This window comes from Stegostoma tigrinum, chromosome 9, assembly GCF_030684315.1.
Source record: "Stegostoma tigrinum isolate sSteTig4 chromosome 9, sSteTig4.hap1, whole genome shotgun sequence".
Taxonomy (NCBI): Eukaryota; Metazoa; Chordata; class Chondrichthyes; order Orectolobiformes; family Stegostomatidae; genus Stegostoma; species Stegostoma tigrinum.
This window is the reverse complement of record NC_081362.1, coordinates 13240837-13260246: the sequence shown is the minus strand read 5'-3', so window position 1 is coordinate 13260246 and position 19410 is coordinate 13240837. Positions and strand designations below refer to the sequence as shown.

Genomic DNA, 19410 nt, shown 5'->3' with positions numbered 1-19410 from the left:
AGCAACTTACCAAAGCTCCTTCAACAGCACCTGCCTAACTCATGGACAGGGCAGCAGGAACATGGGAGAACACCACCACCAGCAAGGTCCCCTCGAAGCCACAAGCTGGCCCGACATGGAACTGTACGTTTGTTTCTTCACTGCCCCAGTTAAGATTCTAAAAATTTCCTTCCCAGCAACACTGTTAATACACCTGCGTCAATGGACTTCAGTGGTTCTTTAAGACAGTTCACCACCACCACCTTGAGGGTATTTAGGCAAGGCCTACAAATTCTGACCTTGTCAGCAATACCGACATGCCATGATGGGAAAATGGATTTTTAAAAATTCTTTTAACAGTAAGGCTTTTTGCAACAAATTTTTGCAGTCGATTAGAAGGTAATCTCAGGCAGTAAAAAGGCATTGATTATCTATTTAGTATGTGGGATTTCATGAAAGCTTAATTGACTGATTTATGTTGAATAAAGTGAAGTTTAATTGTAATGCTCCTTGTGAAGACTTGATAGATTTTATGTTGTCCTTTTTCATAAGACCCCAGTATTGAAGATTTCTCATGCAAAAATGTGATGTTTTTAAAAATATTAATTCTATTAACATCATTGTATCATTCGCAGGTTTGAGACCACAAGATTCATGGCGAGGTCCACAACCGCTTTTTCAGCAGCTTATACCTCAGAGGTAAGAATAACATATAATTTCAAAGCTTTTATTTATTCAATCTACCCAGAAACTAATGTAACGAGTGTGGTATTTGCCTTTCCTTACCTTTTTTTTGCCTTTTATGCTGTCCAGAATCCCTCGACCCCAATATCTCCAAAAAGAGATTAATTAGTCGTTTTTCTTATTCCTCTTTATGGAATCCTACTGTGCACAATTGGCCGTTATGTTGCATCACTTGTGTGCTGAAGGTGTGAAAAGCACCTTATAAGTGGAAATGTGTTTTTCAGGTTCTTTTTCTGTATCTCGTATCAACCTTATTTAATTTTGATCTAGCATTCGTGGGGCACGTGATGACATGTGATAAGTACATTATAGTCATTGATTCTCTGTTTTTTCAACTAGTCCTTGTGAAACCTGCCACTATTGAAGTTATGCTGTGCAGTGTTTAAAGGAAACACTGTTGTCTTTTAATGGCAAGGATAATTGTTCTTTTGCCATGTTTGACTGTTTGGGTATGTTATCTATATCATACTACTTCAAGCCAAGTTTCCTTTAAAACAGTGTCTCATTTAAGTCATCGTGCATCATTTTTATTTTAGAAAAGCATATCTATGTTGCTGATGCATTCAGGTGGTGAGTGTACCAGTCTTGTCTGACTCCGGGTACCCTGAATTCTTTGTTTTCCAAGCACAGAGTAGGTAGAGGTACTGATACCTGGTTTGCTGTGTTGGGAATTATAATCACCCAGGCTTACTTTAAGTAGGTATATCCAGTGAATTGGACATGATTCAGGAGTTGATCTTGACCATAGAAGTCATTGCTGTTTACCTCAGAATATCAAAACAACCTGGGAGGATTTCCAATAATGTTCCAGTAATTATCTAAAGACCCATATCATTTGCCTGGTCGTTTAGATGCTAACAGCGATGCCTTCAATGGCCTGATATCCTTTTGAGGCTGATGCATGAACAATGACCATTCAGATTAGTTACTTGATGGTGCTCGATGTCTTTACCACCGCACATTATTTAGGGTGCAATAAAACTGAGGTGGTAATCTGTGCTGTGCTTGCATTCAGGGCAACATTTGACAAGGTGCTTACTTGCGAGAAACTATTTTAAATTCCTAAACAATTTGTATTAAATTATTTGCAACAAAGCATTGGTTGAAATTGTTTTTAAAATCTCTGATATATGCACCCTTTTGTGAATTGAATGGTCAAAGATAGATCTTTGTGTCACTGCTCAACTGGATATGAAATTGCATGAGCAACCTGTTTACAAGACTGAATAAAAGTGATCTTTAAATATCCTGGACTGTTTGTTTGTTGATCTCAAAAGAGCACAAAAATGTTCCCATTCTTCAGTTTGCACAGTTACTAGGCCTGGATGTGCAGGAATAAACAACAAAGCCACTAACAGGGTATCTACCTATTCAGAGGCCGGTTAATGACAGTAAAGTTTTTGTTTTTGAGAGTCTGCTATTAAAGATCCTGTGCATTGAAAGCATATTGATGAAAATTAATGCTCATTGCATTACTCATAATCATAAACTTTTTAAACTTTAGTAATCCTATTCCAACTTGCCCAGCAAGACCTTGTTAATATCAGGTTTTGGTATCTATATTTCCATTGCTGTTTGTAACTTTCAGTTATGTGCTAGTTGCCTCTGTAAATTTAGTAGCACAATACTGCATTCATGTTTTTATTAATGAAACACCGATAACCTGACCAAATGTATTTCAGTGAGATTTGATGGTTCTGGCAAAAGGCAGCCCAGAAACAATCGTTGTAAAAATGAGAATGTCCTATTGAACTTGCTGATTCCCACTTCATTAGTATGAATAAACAGCTCAAACCTGAACATAAGTGACACAAATTTGCAGAAACACTGGAAACTTCCAGTTACTTATGCAAATTATGAAGTTGGAACATGGGTGTTTGCAACTTCAGGGATAATTAGCAGTATTGTGGGAATCGGCAATTTGACCCCTTAAGTTTGTGAGCTTGTTCAGTGAAATCACAATTAATCTGAGAGTTAATTCCATTTACCATATTTGATTCATTTCTCATACCCTATAGATAATTTTAAATTAGCTTGTTTAGATTGATAGTGGCCTAGGCCCAACCCTCTTCAGCTCCTTCATCAATTACCTTCCCTCCATCATAAGGTCAAAAGTGAGGATGTTTGCTGATGATTGTGTAGTGCACCATTCGAGATTCCTTGGATACTGAAGCAGTCCATGTTGAACTACAACAAGATCTCGACACTATCCAGACTTGAGCTGACAAGTGGCAAAGAACATTTGCACCACACAAATGCCAGGCAGCGACCATTTCCAATAGGAGACAATCTAATCACTGCCCCTTGACATTCAGTGGTGTTACTAACACTAAATCTCCTGCTGTCAACATGATTGGGATTCCTATTGACCTGGAATTCAACGGGAACTCGCCACATAAACACAGTGACTGGCTGCAAGAGCAGGTCAGAGGCTGGGAATACTGCAGCGATTAAGTCTCCCCACCTGACTCCTCAAAGCCTGCCTTCTATCTACAAAGCACACGTCAGGAGTGTGATAGAATAGTCACCATCTACTTGGTTGGATGCAGTTCCAAAAACACGCAAGAACCTTGACACATCCAGGACAGGACAGCTGGCCTGATGGGCACTGCATCCACGATCCCTCCACGACCAACTTTGGGGAGCAGCAGTGTGTACTAACCACAAGATGCACTGCAGAAATTCACCACACATTCTTCAATAGCATCTTCTGGACCTACAACCACTTCCAGCCAGAAGGACAGGGGCAGCAGATACAAAAACAGAAGTTGCTGGAAAAGCTCAACAGGTTTGGCAACATCTATGAAGGAAAAAAGATCAGAGTTCACGTTTTGGGTCTGATGACCCTTCCTCAGAACTGATGGTAGCTAGTTAAACATCAGTGTATATGCAGAAAATAGGGAGAGGGGTGGATTCGGGATAGGATAAAGAATAGAGAGTCTGAAGAGAGCGAAGAGCAGTTGGATAGACAAAGGAGTTGATAACCATCTGGCTAGGAGGATGAATAGTTGTTAAAGAGGACTGTTAGTGATTTAGTCTGCCATTACACACTACCTATTCTATGTGATAACAAGGCCTGGTGTGTGGGGTAGGGGACTTGGAAATGGATGAGTTAGGCTGTAAAGTTATTGAACTCAATATTGAGACCAGAGGGCTGCAATGCAAAATGAGGTGGTGTTCTTCCAGCTTGCATTGAGCTTTGCTGGAACAGCAAAATAAGCCAGAGAGACACGTTGGCCCGGGAACAGCGCGGTATGTAAAAGTGGCAGGCAACTGGTAGCTCAGGGTCTCTTTTGCAGGCAGAATGTAGATGTTCTGTCAAGCGGTCACCCAGTCTATGCTTTGTTTCCCCAATGTAGAGGAGACCACGTGAGCAACACATGCAGTAGACTGGATACTAGGAAAGTGCTAGCGAAGTGTTATTTCACCTGGAGGGTATGTTTGAGCCCTTGAATACTGGGGAGGGAGGACGTAAATGGGCAGGTGTTGCACCTTCACCAGTTGTAGGTGAGGATGCTGAGGGGCCCGGAGTGGGGGTGTGTTGGGAGTAAGGGAAGTGTGGACCAAGGTGTCCTGGAGGGAATGGTCCGTATGGAAGGTGGACAAGGGAGGGATGGGGAATATGTGTCTGGTGGTGCAACATCCATGGAGAAGAGGAGGCATTTGGAGCCTGAAAACTGGAAATTTTGAAACTGGAGGAATCATGGAGGTACGGGGCAGGAGCAAGCTGTAACAGTGGGTCTGCCCATTCTTGTGGACTTTTGGGAGGAGGTAGAAGTGAGCTGTGCAGGACTGTGGGACTAACAGCTTGGAGGCCGAGGGTGGGGGTGGTTAGGTCACGTCACCAGATGAAATGAGATCAATTACGGTAGTTGATTACTAAATAAAACCAAAAGAACTGCAGATGCTGTAAATCAGGAACAAAAACAAAGATGCTGGAAAAACATAATTGATACAGTGGCCTGACGTGTCATGGTGAGGTCATGGTCCAGGGGAAGATAGGAGGAGGTGTCTGAGAGTGGCACTGAGCCTCTGCAATGTACCCTTATCAGCAGGCTTAATAACAAAATTACGGTTAGATCTAAGCGCACAGAGTGCAGTCAGTTTGGAGGGAAGTAGGTTGGATTTGGTTTGAGAGGGGGAGGACAGAGAAATTGAGGCAACCGGTATCATGTTGGCAGTTCACAATTAACATATCGAGTGCAGATAAAAATCCAGAGGGAAGGGTCCATGTGGAGGGAGAGTGTAGGAACCAGGCAAAATGGTCTGTGGGACAGGGAGAGGACTCTTGTCTGAAGAAATGGGCATGGAGGTGAAGATGGCAGAAGAAGAGTTAAACGTTGCATCGTGCCTGAAGTTCATTAAGGTGGAACACAGGAATAAAGCTGAGGCCTTTGCTGAGCGCAGAATGTTCAGCATTGGAGAGCAGAAGATTAGGAGGAATGGTGAATACCTGACAGGAAGTGGGGTTGGGGGGGTGGATTCAGAGTGCAGTAGATATATGGAAATACCACTGTTGGTTCCCCCCCAAACCACTCTGTACCCTGACTTGGAAATATGTTGCCATTTATTCATTGTCCCTGAGTCAGAATCCAGTAATTCCCTACCTAAGGGTGGCACGGTGCATTATTATTTAGCACTGCTGTCTCACAGTACCAGGGAATCGGGTTTGATTCCAGCCTTGGGCAACTATTTGTGTGGAGTTTGTCGTCTTCCCGTATCTGCGCGGGTTTCATCTGGGTGCTGCTGTTTCCTCCCAGGGTCCAAGGATGTGCAGGTTTAGCCGGGGATTAGCCATGGGAAATGCAGGGTCATGGGGCTAGAGTCATGGTGGGGTACGGGGAGCGATGGAGTGTGATGGGGCAGTTTGGGCAGTCAGCGGGAATTTGATGGGCTGAATGGCCTGCCTGCACATTATAGGGACTCTGTGATTCTAAGGATATTGTCAGTCACTGCCACCTTTTCATGGCAACCAGGGACTGGCAATAAAAATCGTGGCTAGCCAGCAATACCAACGTCTCACAAGTGAATCAAAAAAATTGGTAATAATTGATGTTCTATTCATTACCTTGTTGACGAAAGAGCAAAATTCCTAACTTGTAGAATATTTTTCTAGTTGCACAACTGAAATGCCTGTATCTAATCAGGTCAATAATTTGCTTTTAATTTCATAGATTTTGATAATGATTAAAACAGAAAATATTTGGTTGGTCGGGTAACATTTGGGGAAAGAAGCTGTGTTAACAAGTTAAGTTTGTGATCTTGCATCACAAAGGTGGAGTGTTAGAACCTGTAGGTGGTTCCACAATAACATGTATTTCGTTAACATGAATTGGCTGTAACATGATTGATGGATAGTGGACACTGTTTGGATAATACGCATTTTCAGCTGTACAGGTGTGGTGATTTCCTGCAGCATGATCTTCTATAACACTAGGTCACACAAGAATGCAACTTTGGGCTATAGGAGAACTGCCTGTATTAGATTTTGCCAGCTGAAAGGGTGTGGTGGGAGAACAAAAAAGGAAGGCCTGTGATAAGGGGAAGGACATGGCAGATTAGAGGGGAAAAAATGGTTACGTGGTACAGAAACCAACGGGAGCGGAAAAGACAAAATGAAACAAAAGATTTGTCTAATTGGATCAGTGCAGTTGGTAGACTAGCGACCATCAAAATGCAAAGTAAAAAAGACTAAGCAGTAACTGAAAAAATAGTAGGAAAGTAAAATGGACGAAGAGGTTATGATCTAAATTTCTTTAAATAATCATTTGGTAGTACAGAGTGAGTTGCTGAGAAAATACATTTTATCAAGGCTTTTTGTCTAGCACTCATCAGGACAATTCCCAAGAATACCAATTCAGACTGACAGCCACCATTAATACTGCATGAGAGGATAGTGCTGATTGATTGGACATGTTCCATAAATCAATAACCCAGTCTGTTTGCTGTCCCCAGTGTAGAGTTTACCACATGGTGAACAGCAAACATTGAATACTAATTTGAAAAGTGCAAATAAAGGAAAGCTTCACTTGGAAGGAATGTTCATAGTGTTGAACGGTGGGAAAAGTGGAGTTAAAAAGGCAGCATCCGCATCACTTGCAGTTGCTTCGGAAAATGCTGCAAACAGACCTTCCCTTTTATATCATTACCTGACTTCTAGATGTTTGATTGAGGTTTCTCAATTGCCTGATATAAAGTGGAGATTGTTTGCTTTTCTTTGATTAAAATCTCAAATTACAACCCCCCGCCCCCCCGTCCCAAGTTTCTATTCTTCAGGAGCTCCTTAGTTTTAGTCAGTGCTCAGATCAACTGATTATTGCCATCAGCTCTGTGAAAAATAATTCTTCGTCCATTAAGAAATTTCCAGTGCTCCTTTCTGATATGGAGACTATTTTAGACTAAGTAACCCTGAACTTCTCTACACTAAAGTCAAATAATTCTGTGTACGAAAATTTATTTTTTCTAAGTATGCTTCATTTCTATATTTTGTTCATTCAGTTAAGGTTTGGTTTGAAGAATAAAATGGTCAGATGTATGTAGATAATTTAGATTTGGCCTTTCATTCAACAATTGCTGCTTCTTGCTTTGATCATCATTTTGTTTAGATTTTGCAAGCAGCATTGGTGGAGAATGAATTTAGTAAAGTACCTCAGCTTTGTTTGAATCTTTTCAATCTGTTGGGTTAATGAACTTGACTGTGGGGATTTATTAAACTGGACAGTCATGAATAAATTAAAGGTAAAAGAACATTAGGTTGATATCATTTATTTTGAAAAAGATAAAACATTTAACGTTTGGTACTTCCTGTAGGTACCATTAAGTTTTATTTTAATATTTATGCATTTTTACTTGAGTGTTCTTCAAAAATCACTTCTATATTGTACATGCTTCCCTCTCTAACATTTTCTTTTGTTTTGGCCAATTCTTCATAATTAAAATAGAATTTGCTTTAACTTCCCAAATGCAACAAGAAAAGATTAACTTCCTTAGTCTTATTTCAATAAGCAAGTTAAATAATGCATCTGCTATATACTAAACTTGACAAAAATCATTGCTCTTACTTTGAAAGCTGGTCATTTTAAGGCCTGTTGCGTATATCAATTCCATGTTGTGTGTAATTATAAAATTCAGTATTGGTAGTTTAAATCTGCATGAGATTTGTGGGTAGGCTAAGTAAATTTCTTTTGAGAATTGTGAAGATTAATGAGGCATAACTAATGTGTTCTGCCATTATCATTTTGTGCTCGAACCACAGTATTAGTACAGACGAACCATTGATTCTTGCTACAGACCTCTTCAAGTACTAATCAGCTTCTTTGGAACAACTTTTCAGGCTTGACAAGCCTATTGTGGAGCAGTGTCACTGTAGGTCAGTAGTTATTAGTGACAACCGAAAACAGTTTCTTTAACTACTTAAGTTTGAACTGAATTAAATACAGAAGAAACCTGAAGGAGGATTACTGAATTTGTAAAGTTCAATAGTACTGTGCAGTAGAATGAATGTGACATGGTTTTGTAATAAGGGATTTTGTATGGAATGTTGCATGAATGTGAAATTTTTGTATTAGAATTTGTTTTAACTCTGTAAATTTAAGTGAAAATGTTTCCTGAGTGTGATGCACCTTTACTAGCTTCATTTTCAGAATATTAATATTGTACTTTGAAGAATTCATGTAAATAATACTAAGGTTAACAGCTTTAGGATGCTATTAGGATGTTCATGCAGTATTATATTTCTAAACAGAATAGATATCTTCAATGGAGGATTGCATGCTATTCTTCACTTTGTAATTTAAAAAATAGGTCCACCTTTGAACTCCATTGTGAGTCTTTAAAGTAAATCCAGCAACTCTTGTTTGCTGTCTTGTTGATTTGTGACTGCAAAATAAAAAGAGACTGTCTGTCCTAAATTTAAGAAATGTGATCCCTAACTCTATCTGCTGTAATCTGAGGATATTTGTTTTGCATGTATCAGGTTTATTTTGAGGGATGTACAAATCATGTATTGATCTCGTTTTCTAAAGTTCAGTGAAATTACTTAAGTAGCCACTGTCACCACATCACAGTTACATGCATTTTGTACGTGGCCAACTTGAATTTACTGAACCCTGATGAGTGATGTACCTTTTCAAATCCCACCTTCCAAAGTGAGCAGTTTTACAGTTTCAGTACAATATAAAGGAACAAATTGCAGTTATTTCAAGAACTTTTGATATTTGCAGATCCAAAGTAGTTTTATCTAAGCTTTTTAAGTTCTTTCAAAGGAAATACTTGTCTATCATTCGTTGTACGTGAAGTGAGAACAAGGGAGGTTCCTTGGCATGAGCTCCATAAAGTGGAGGGGGAGGGTACAGAACATACAGCACCTTTTTGAAATCTGGGAAACTGTTTATTCTGAATGAAGGAATCTTTGTCAAGGAGGGTGGAACTCTGACCCCTTAAGAAATGTTAAACTTATACACGTGCAAAACCAATATATATTTTATGTTCATAAATAAGCTGAGGAAGCTCAGACAACCTGGAGATACAAGCATGTGAGAATTATGTTTCAACCAATTACTTGCATATAAAATCAGTAGCTTTGAATGTCTTGAATTTGCAGTGTAATTTTTGCAAACAAAACAAAAAGGTAGTTTTAATGTTGTAGATAGATGCAATTAAATTATTTTGCAATTGGTGCTTTTCTAGGCCTTACATACCTGTTCCTTATCCATCTTAAGGATGGTGGTGACAATTAAATATTTCTTGTTGGGAATCTCGGCTGACAAACTGGGTTATAATTGAAGTGGATTCTTGTTCCCATATAAACTGTACACCTAATGTCAGTCAGTCTGTGCCAATTAGTGCTTGTGTTGCTAGGTCACCACGGTCAATTGAAACCGCATCAATAGGACTTGAAAAGGTTTCTTCCCGATCAGACCTCCTGACATATTGAGTAGCATAATGGATGGGAAAATACAGCCATGGCCCTACCCTAGATTCAAAATACTCAGCAGTAAGGATTCATTTACAACCTGCAATTAACTGGAAAGAATAGGCTTCATGAAAGTGTCTGGCTATTTGGAAAATAAAGCCCCCTTCTATGGTTGGATTTGTTTACTACTTGTGAGGATTGTCATCCTTTTTGGTTTCGGCCCAAAAAGGTTTTCCCTTTCTTGGAGCTATCAGAAGGGGCTTGAGTTCATCAGTTATAAATTATGTATGTTAACATGTTAATCCAAGGGATTTAATGTAAAATTATTGGACAAAGTGAAAGTTTTACTATATGCTTTATTACTTTAATCATATATCACTGCTTTCATCAGACTGTTATGGAGGCTACTGTTTGAATTCAGTAGTTTGATCAACAATTTATATTTTTTATCCGAGATGTTTAGACTAATTGTGTCCTTGGTATTTTTTTGGGGCTCTAAGCTTTCGAGTGTGGGAGACATGTGCTTGGAAAACTAGCAATTAAGCATTCATGAAACACTGATTATCGCTATTTGATTGCAGAAAAGATAGCGATTTAACACACAGCACCACAGCGTGGTTCAGAAAGAATGTTTTCAGACAAAATCTGGAATTGAAGATTGGAGTGTAATGTGAAACATATTATCTGCTTGAATCATTGAATCCATACAGTGTGGAAACAGGCCATTTGGCATAACAAGTCCACACTGACTCACCCTCCCTTACCCTCTAACCCTGTATTTCTTATGGTTAAACCACCTAACCTACACTTGGGCAATTTAGCATGGCCAGTGCACCTAACCTGCACATCTTTGGACTGTGGGGGTAAACCGGGCCATATGATGGAAACTCACACAGGTGCAGGGAGAATGTGTAAACTTCTCACAGACAGTTCCCCGAGGCTGGAATTGAACCTGAGTCCTTGGTGCTGTGAGGCAGCAGTGCTACCCACTGAGTCACCATGCTGCCCCATACTAATTAGTGCTCAAGGATTTTTCTATACGGTATAATAGTGTACATAGCCAGAATTCAGAAAAGCATTTCAGTCACAAATTAGAGCATGGATTGGGTGAAATGTGTACATTTTGCTAGTGTTATATTCTTGAAGAGTTGAGCAGTTGGCACAAGAATTTGACCTTTGAGTGTTTTAGATTCAGTTTTCCCTGTATAAGGTACAGCTTTCCCTCTGTTATGTTACTGATGTCTCTTGCTGCATTGCAGAGTCACTTTTTTTGGAGCAAGAGAATGTAGATTTTTCAAGTTTATCTTGCTATTTATTTGAAGATATAATGAATAATCTAGAATTTTATTGATGGAGATCCTGGAACAGACCACTGCAGTGAGTTCTTTCTCAGGAAACTCTTTCATAAGGAAAAAACAAAAGCAGAAAATGATGGGAATAGTCAGCATTATGATGAAAAGTTCTAGATCTTGAAGCATTAACTCTCTCGGTCCACAAATGCAGTCTGACCTGCTGAGCACTTTTCGAATATTCGATTTTTATTGCTGATTCTAGAAGTCTGAAATATTTTACTTTTGTCTGTCTTTCATGTGAATATCTGGTCATTTCCTGTCCTCCCCCCCCCCCCCCCCCCCGCCAACACGCGCACACGCACACCGGCCGACGCCTCATAATATTGGAAGACAGTTCCATAGCCTGTTCCTATTCTGCTGTCCGCAAATCTGACTAACTGCTAGAGATTGTCTGCGAAGGTCTGCATTCTGATTTATCCATTGACCCCCCCCAGTCATCCATAAAATGTGTACTTTTAATGGGCCATAAAGTTTGGTTTTGTGAATTAAATATCATCCACTGTTTTTGGAAGAAAGTATCAACAGGAAGACTACTTTTATTTACTTCACAGAAACCAGGGGATTGAGCAGCAGTTAGCATGGAATCGTATCATACAGTCTCAAACTGGTATGTTCCAGCAGAATCATCACAGGCTTGGATCAATAATACCAAACCCTTACCAGAGTCATGATCGTAGAGGACGACAGGTAACAAAGCAAACAATGATATTAACAAATTGTTTTCTTTTCATTGTTTATTTGATGTTGGATTAATATCCTTTTGGTGTAACGAAATAACTTGAAGTACCTGAACTTTAATGTGTGTAAAATCCAACTTTCAAATTCTGTGTATTGAGTCAGTGGCTGTTCCATTCCCCTTGTGCGCAGTTTCTTTTTTTCAGACGTCACGCTTTGTGATTGAAAATCATGGCTGTCCAAACTTTCATGGCACCCGCTCTTTGATAGCAACCATTAGGCTCTAATCTTAGACTTGTTCTTTTGAAGCTTTTGGCATAGATCCTCCAATGTCTCCCTCTTGCCCTATGATGCTCAATTGTACCAATTGCTGCCAGACACTTGAGTTTCTCTCCCATAAATTGTGACACTGTCTTGGTGTTCTGAAAAGCTACTACTTCTGTACCTGCTTTCCTCAAAACTTTTATTCGTTGTGCACGTTGCCTAAATAATACTCTTTATGTCTTAGGAACCACATTTCTAGCGAGTTTTGAGAAGATTTGTAGCTCAGGTTGAGTTTCTGGATGTGAGTTTGCTTGCTGAGCTGGAAGGTTCGTTTTCAGACGTTTCATCATCATTCTATGCAACATCATCAGTGAGCCTCCAATGAAGCGTGATGCTATGTCCTGCTTTCTATTTATCTGTTTAGGTTTTGTTGGGTTGGTGATGTCATTTCCTGTTCTTTTTCTCAGAGGATGGTAGATTGATTTGGAGCCAATGTGTTTGTTGATGGAGTTTTGGTTAGAATGCCATGCTTCTAGGAATTCTCGTGCGTGTCTCTGTCTGGCCTGTTCCAGGATGGATGTGTTGTCCCAATCAAAGTGGTGTCCTTCCTCATCTGTATGTAAGGATACTAGTGATAGTGGGTCATGTCGTTTTGTGGCTAGTTGATGGCCATGTATCCTGGTGGCTAGCTTTCTGCCTGTTTGTCCAATGTAGTGTTTGTCACAGTTCTTGCAAGGTATTTTGTAGATGACATTCGTTTTGCTTGTTGTCCGTCCGAGTACTCTGACCTCTTGGCATCAGGGTGGCCCCCAAACCCACCAACACACTAAAACAGCAGCTAATGAACTTAAAAGACCCTATACAGACGACAAGCAAAACGAATGTCATTTACAATATACCTTGCAAGAACTGTGACAAACACTACATTGGACAAACAGGCAGGAAGCTAGCCACCAGGATACATGAACATCAACTAGCCACAAAACAGCATGACCTGCTATCACTAGTGTCCTTACATTCACATGAGGAAGGACACCACTTTGACTGGGACAACACATCCATCCTAGGGCAAGCCAGACAGAAACACGCGCGAGAATTCCTAGAAGCATGGCATTCCAACCGGAACTCCATCAACAAACACATTGATTTGGAGCCAATCTACCATCCTCTGAGAAAAAGAACAGGAAATGACATCACCAATGCAGGAAATGACATCACCAACCCAACAAAACCTTAGCAGATAAATAGAAAGCGGGACATAACATCAGCGCTTCTTCGGAGGCTCACTGATGATGTTGCCTAGAATGGTGACAAAACGTCTGAAAACTAACCTTCCAGCTCAGCGAGCAAACTCACATCCAGAACCACATTTCTGTGACTTATATTCCATATCTTGCTCACATTAATCACAAAACATGTTGAATTTTGTTTTATTTAATCCTGTTTTGAAAACTGATGTCTATTTTGTCACTCTTTCCTTCATGAAACGCCATTGTAGGAACTTAAAACTTTTAAGGCAGCTTTGGTACTAACACTACCTTTAGAGTGATAAGCTAAACTTGAAACATTGTCCAGCACAGCTTTAGAAGTGATGAAATTGACAGACTAATTAACTTTGCATTAAATCTGAGTCGTGCCATTAGCTGTTCTGAAGAATCTTGATAAATGTACTAAATACAGATAATTCATATTTTTCAAATTCATTCATGGGATATGGGTATTGCTGGTTGCATCAACATTTATTGCCCGTTCCTAGTTGCCGTTGAGAAAGTCATGTTGAGCTATCTTTTGAACCACCGCAGTGCTGCTTAGAAACGAGTTAAGTGTTTTCTTAATACAGCTGATATCCTCTGCCCTTAGAAGTCACAACATGCTGTTTGGATGACAGGATGGGCAAAGAAATATTTGTCTTATTCTGTGCACTGTAGAAGGCTCGTTGAAGCAGTGCGTCTGGCTGACTTACATCATTGTAACAATCGTATGAATAGTTGTTCTGTCTGTCGTGTCCTTGTCAGCTCATCGCAGCAGCAGCCCATCTAGTCCTCCTCCACTGCTTTCAAATACTTAGCCATTTTTCTTTTGAATGTCTTGATTGAATCTGCATCCACAACAAATGCAGGCAGTGCATTCCAGCTCCCAACTGGAGGTCTTTGCTGCCAAACATCTTTTAAAAATATTCTTTTTATAGTACCTTTTCTTGTTCTTCTGGCAAAATGTCACTTCACACTCCTCTGCATTAAATTTTATCTGCCCATTCATGTACTTGTCCATATCCTTTAGAAGACTCACACTTTTTATGTTTCACAATGCTTCCAATTTACCATCATCCCTAGAATTTGAAGTTATACCTTGCACATCCAATGCTATTTGTTGAATGTCTTTGATCTCCAGCAAAGCAGATTATGCTGGAAAAGAATCTGTCTTAACTCTCCATAATTTACATTGTAATATCCAATTAACTAGGAAGTTACTAGGAAGGTAAATTTTGAATACCGCCTCTCATGACTCAGTACTTCAATTAAATGAAGTATCAATTCTGTTCATGCGATTGTTACATCAGATGGTGCAGCATAGGAACGTAGAAAATTTATGGCACAGGAGACCATTCAACGGTGTCCTTTTTATGAAGAAATCTAAGAGCCAATCGCAGTGTTTTTTTTAAATGGCTGTGCAAAATGAATAAATTGGAAAGCAAAGAAGGTGCATTGGTTATGAGATTCCACCCCACTCCATTTGTCCATTGTTGGAAAGGAGCATTTAACACTCTTCAGTTTGCCAGTGTTGACAATTTTAATTAATAAAACTAATAAAAATACATCTGCATTAAAAGTGTAAATCGTGTCTGATACAGACAAAATGAAAAGATCCAAGTAATGCATAAACAGATAATTTCTGATCAATGTCATTCATACACCTCTTATACAGAATGTTGCTCTTGCTGTTTCACCATTGTGAGCCCTTCCTCCTATTCTCTCGCTCTCCCAGATCCCACTTTCATCCCACTGTTCCATTTTCCCTCTCTTAGAACATTGAATAATACAGCACAGGAACACCTTCAGTCCACCATGTCTGCACCAACCATGATGCTTTCTAAACTAATCCTGTCTACCTACACATGATCCATATCCTTGTATTCCCTGACTGTTCATTTTTGTTTAAATGCCTCTTACTTTTATATGTACTTCTACCACCCTTCCTGGCAGATTATTCCAAGCAAGTACCTCCATCTGTGCAAAAAAAAATCTTGCCTCACACTTCTCCTTTAAACTTCCCCCTCCCTTAAACTAATTCCCCCTTGTATTTGAGATTTCCACCCCGGGAAACAGTCTCTATCTACATGTGTCATAATTTTATCTACCTCTCTCAGGTCGCCCCTCAGCCTCCAACATTGTAGCACAAACAATCCATGTTTGTCTGGGATAACAGTGTGGAGCTGGAGGAACACAGCAGGCAGGTAGCATCAGAGGAACGGGACAGTTGACGTTTTGGGTCAGGATCCCATCTAATTTCTGAAGAAGGATCCTGACCCAAAACGTCAACTTTCCTGTTGCTCTGGTGCTGCCTGGCCTAATGTGTTCCTCCAGCTCCACACTGTATTATCGCTGACTCTGGTATCTGCAGTTGTTACTATCTCCATGTTTGTCGAACCTTTCTTTTTTGATAAAACACTCCAGTTCAGGCAATATCCTGGTAAACCTGCTTTGCACCCTGTCCAAGGCCTCCATATTCTTCCTATAGTGTGTTGACATACTGCACACATTACTCCAAATGTGGCCTAACCAAAGTTTTATTCACCTGCAACATGACTCGCCAACTTTTATACTTGATCCTCCGATGTCAAAGGCAAGCAAGCTAAATGGTTATTCACTTGTTTTGCTGCTTACTGGGAGCTATGGACTTGCAAGATCCCTCTGTATTTCAGTGCTTCTAAGGGTCCTGCCATTTACTGTATACTTTGCTCTTTCATTTGACCTTCCAGAATTCATTGCGTCACACTTGTTCAGAATAAACTCCATCTGCTGTTTCTCCACCTAACTTTCCAACTGATCTATATCCTAATGCATCCTTCAACAATCTTACTCACTATCCACAACTCCGCCATTTTTCATGTCGTCTGAAAACTTACTAACCTGACCATCTACATTTTCATCCATTTCATTTCCTTTTCAGAGCAGGAGAGGTCCCAGTACTAATCCTTTTGGAACACCACTGGTTACACATATCCAGTCAGAATAACATCCCTCCACCGCTACCCTCTTTTTTACGACCAGGCTAATTTCATATCCAACTTACCGACTCATTGTGGATCATTTGGTTTAATCTCCTAGACCAATCGACGTAAGGGACCTTGTCAAATGCTGCAGTGAAGTCCACGTAGACGACATCTACTGCCCTACCCTCTTCAGTCATCTTTGTCACTTCCTCAGAAAACTCAGTCAGATTTGTAAGACAAGGCCTCCCCTGCAGAAAGCCATGCTGACCATCTCTAATAAGCCCTTTCTTTTGCAACTGTGAGTAAACACTGTCCCTAAAAGTATTTTCCAATAATTTCCCTACCACTGGCCTATAATTTCCTGGATTACCCCGTGGCCCTCCTTAAACAAAGCAATGACATTGACTTTTCTGTAGTTTTCTGGGCTCTCTGTTAGAATCCCAGCAATTCCTCTCTTGCGTCCCTCAATATCCTGGAATAGATCCCATCAGGTCCTAGGGACTTATCTACATTTAATATTTTTCAATACATCGGACACTACCTCAATATCAACACGCCCTAGAATATCGCTTCCTAATCTTGCCATCATTCTCTTCCTGGTGAATACAGAAACAAACTACTCATTAAAAGCTACATTCACTTTCTCTGACTCCATGCATAAATTCCCTCCTCCGCCCTTGAGTGGGTCTACCCTTTCCCTGGCTAACTTGTTGCTCCTAATGTACGTATAAAATGTCTTTTTATTCTCCTTATCCTTCTTGCCAAGGACATTTCATGGTCCTTTTTAGCCCTCCTCCTACGTTGTTTTAAGTTCTTTCCTGCTTCCTTTATATTCCTCAAGGACTTTGTTTGATTTCATTTTCCTAATCATTACATATGCCTGCTTTTTCTTTTTGCTGAACTTTCAATATGTCTTGTCATCAAGGGTTCCCAAATCTTGCCATCCTTGTCTTTCATCCTCACAGGAACATGCTGGGCCTGAACGCTCAGCAGTTGGCCTTTAAATGACTTCTGCATGGCAGGTGTGGATTTACACTCAAACAACCCCCGACCCCCCCATCTAATTTCTCTAGTTCCTGCCTGATAGTGTTGTAATTAACCTTCCCCAGTTTAGTAATTTCACCCAAGGACGAGTCATATTTATAACTGTCTTAAAACCTATGGAATTATGATCACTGTTGGCAAAATGCTCCACCTTCGAAACTTCAATCACGTGGCCAGGCTCATTTCCTTTCCTAATCTCTCAATAGGTAGACTGAAATTAATTACATGCAAAGTGGCATCACATGTGAATCGTCAAGTGACAATTATAATTGCAGCTCCATGTAAATTCAAATACCTTCCTGTATTTTCTTTCTGTAAAAGCCATTACACTTATCCAAGTTGAGTTGACTGAGCTTTCCTGAGCAGTTTTGCAGCTGTGACAGAACCTGACACATTAAAACTGCTGGATCCCTTGTTCTTTCTCTTTGAGTTAATTTGGAATGGGACTGTTAGCTGACCTGCTTTTACTGTGATTTTTTTTTTTAATTTGGTGATTCACCACTGAGCCTATCAACCAAACTAGCTATGCCTGAAGCTCTCATTCTCAGCATGCACCCTGCTAAGAATAATCCAAAGTGAATATCTATTTGCACTCTGAATTGTGGTAACAAATCAGTCGACTCCAGTCATTTTGGATAATCATTTACATGTCAATTCCCTCTTAGATAAATGCTGCAGCAGTGTGATATTCAAAAGAATTCTGAACAGCTTAAGGGAAGGTGATGGCCTGGTGCTATTATCTCTGCACTGTTAATTCAGAGACACAGATAACGTTCTGGGGATCAGGATTTGAATCAAGCCATGGCAGATGGTTGAATTTGAATTCACTAAAATATCTGAAATTAAGATGATGACCACAAAAACATTATTGATTGTGGGGGAAAAAGCCATCTGGTTCACGGATGTCTTTTAGGGAAGGAAACTGCCATCCTTACCTGGTCTGGCCTACATGTGATTCCAGATCCACAGCGATGTGATTATCTCTGAACTGCTCTCTGGGCAATCAGGGATGGGCAATAAATGCTGCCTAGTCAGCGATGCCCTCATCCCGTGGATGAATAAAGAGCTTTTACTCATATACAACTTGTTTCCAAATCCTTTCTACGGAAAAATGGTCAGAAAATACTAAGGCTCTGTGACGGTATGCAGTTTTGTATGATTACACGTACTTTGATCAAAATTCATGTGTTGTGCATTGTATTTAGTTGTAGCCTTTGTTCAATCATTTTAAATCTCTGGCAACATTTTATCTTTCAGGGGTATCCTGACAGACGTTACCCATTGCCACCAGATTCTGGAAGATACAGCTGGAATTAAGAACTTTATCTGGCTCTGCAACACAAGCTGTGCCTTACAGGGTCCAGTTAACTGATCAGCGTACACTCAAGCTGAATTTTAACCATTACACCTGTAAAGAGTGCTGACGTAGTTTTTAACGTGTTTGTATGTACTTTTGTGCTTAATGTTTCACTTGCTGTAAAATGGATTCTGCAGTTTCCGTTTCTTTTAAATTGTCAAGATGGGGCGTGATAAATATATTGCAGAATGTATACAGCCAGGTTTAGTTGTTAACACCATAATGAGTTAGTCTATCTCAAAACTGTTTAGAGAAATTGAGTTTTTATGCCTGTACACTGTACATCAAAAGTGATCTTTAGTAAATGCTTTAAAATATTTGATTTACTATTCCTCTCCTATTCCATTGTTTCTTTTGTAATTTTTTTGAAGCCAGTCCCAACTTCGGTTGGGAGCAGTTTATTCTCCCGAACAATGTATTTTTTTTTCTATGAGCAAAGCTGTCGTATGATGATGATGTATGCATTTATCTTTATGGTTCACTGCACCCACATATATACATGCTGTTCAAGATAGATATTATACCCCTTTGTGCCAATATGATTTATGATCAGTTGTGCGCAACATGATTTGGCCAAATGCTTGGGGTGGATTTATCATGTCCAAACTTGTACTTTATTTTAACATTCACAGTGAAAGATCCTTTCACGTTTGTGAAGGCCATGCAGAATTTGTACATCAATGACAGTGCACTGTCCATGTACTCATTTGGTATTGTGAGCCTATTCACCAATGCACCATTCAAGAAAGCTGTAAGATTGTACTGTGTACTTGCTACTATTATACTAAACTCTATTCAGTGAGCGTATGAACTCCCTACCTCAAGTAGTTGAGTTCAGTCTTAATAATACCATGTATGCCTAAACAGA

General features: G+C 39.8%; 1 protein-coding gene across 1 annotated transcript in view; it reads left to right on the top strand.

Annotated features, from left to right (window-relative positions):
• The window catches only part of xrn2 (5'-3' exoribonuclease 2), a 96075-nt gene extending 77206 nt beyond the window's left edge, over nucleotides 1–18869 (top strand). The window contains exons 28-30 of the mRNA XM_059648347.1: nucleotides 615–678; nucleotides 11541–11676; nucleotides 18443–18869. Coding sequence (XP_059504330.1) covers nucleotides 615–678; nucleotides 11541–11676; nucleotides 18443–18502 — 260 coding nt within the window. The 3' untranslated portion in view covers nucleotides 18503–18869. The remainder of the gene's footprint in view (nucleotides 1–614; nucleotides 679–11540; nucleotides 11677–18442) is intronic.
• Nucleotides 18870–19410: the final 541 nt, after the last annotated feature.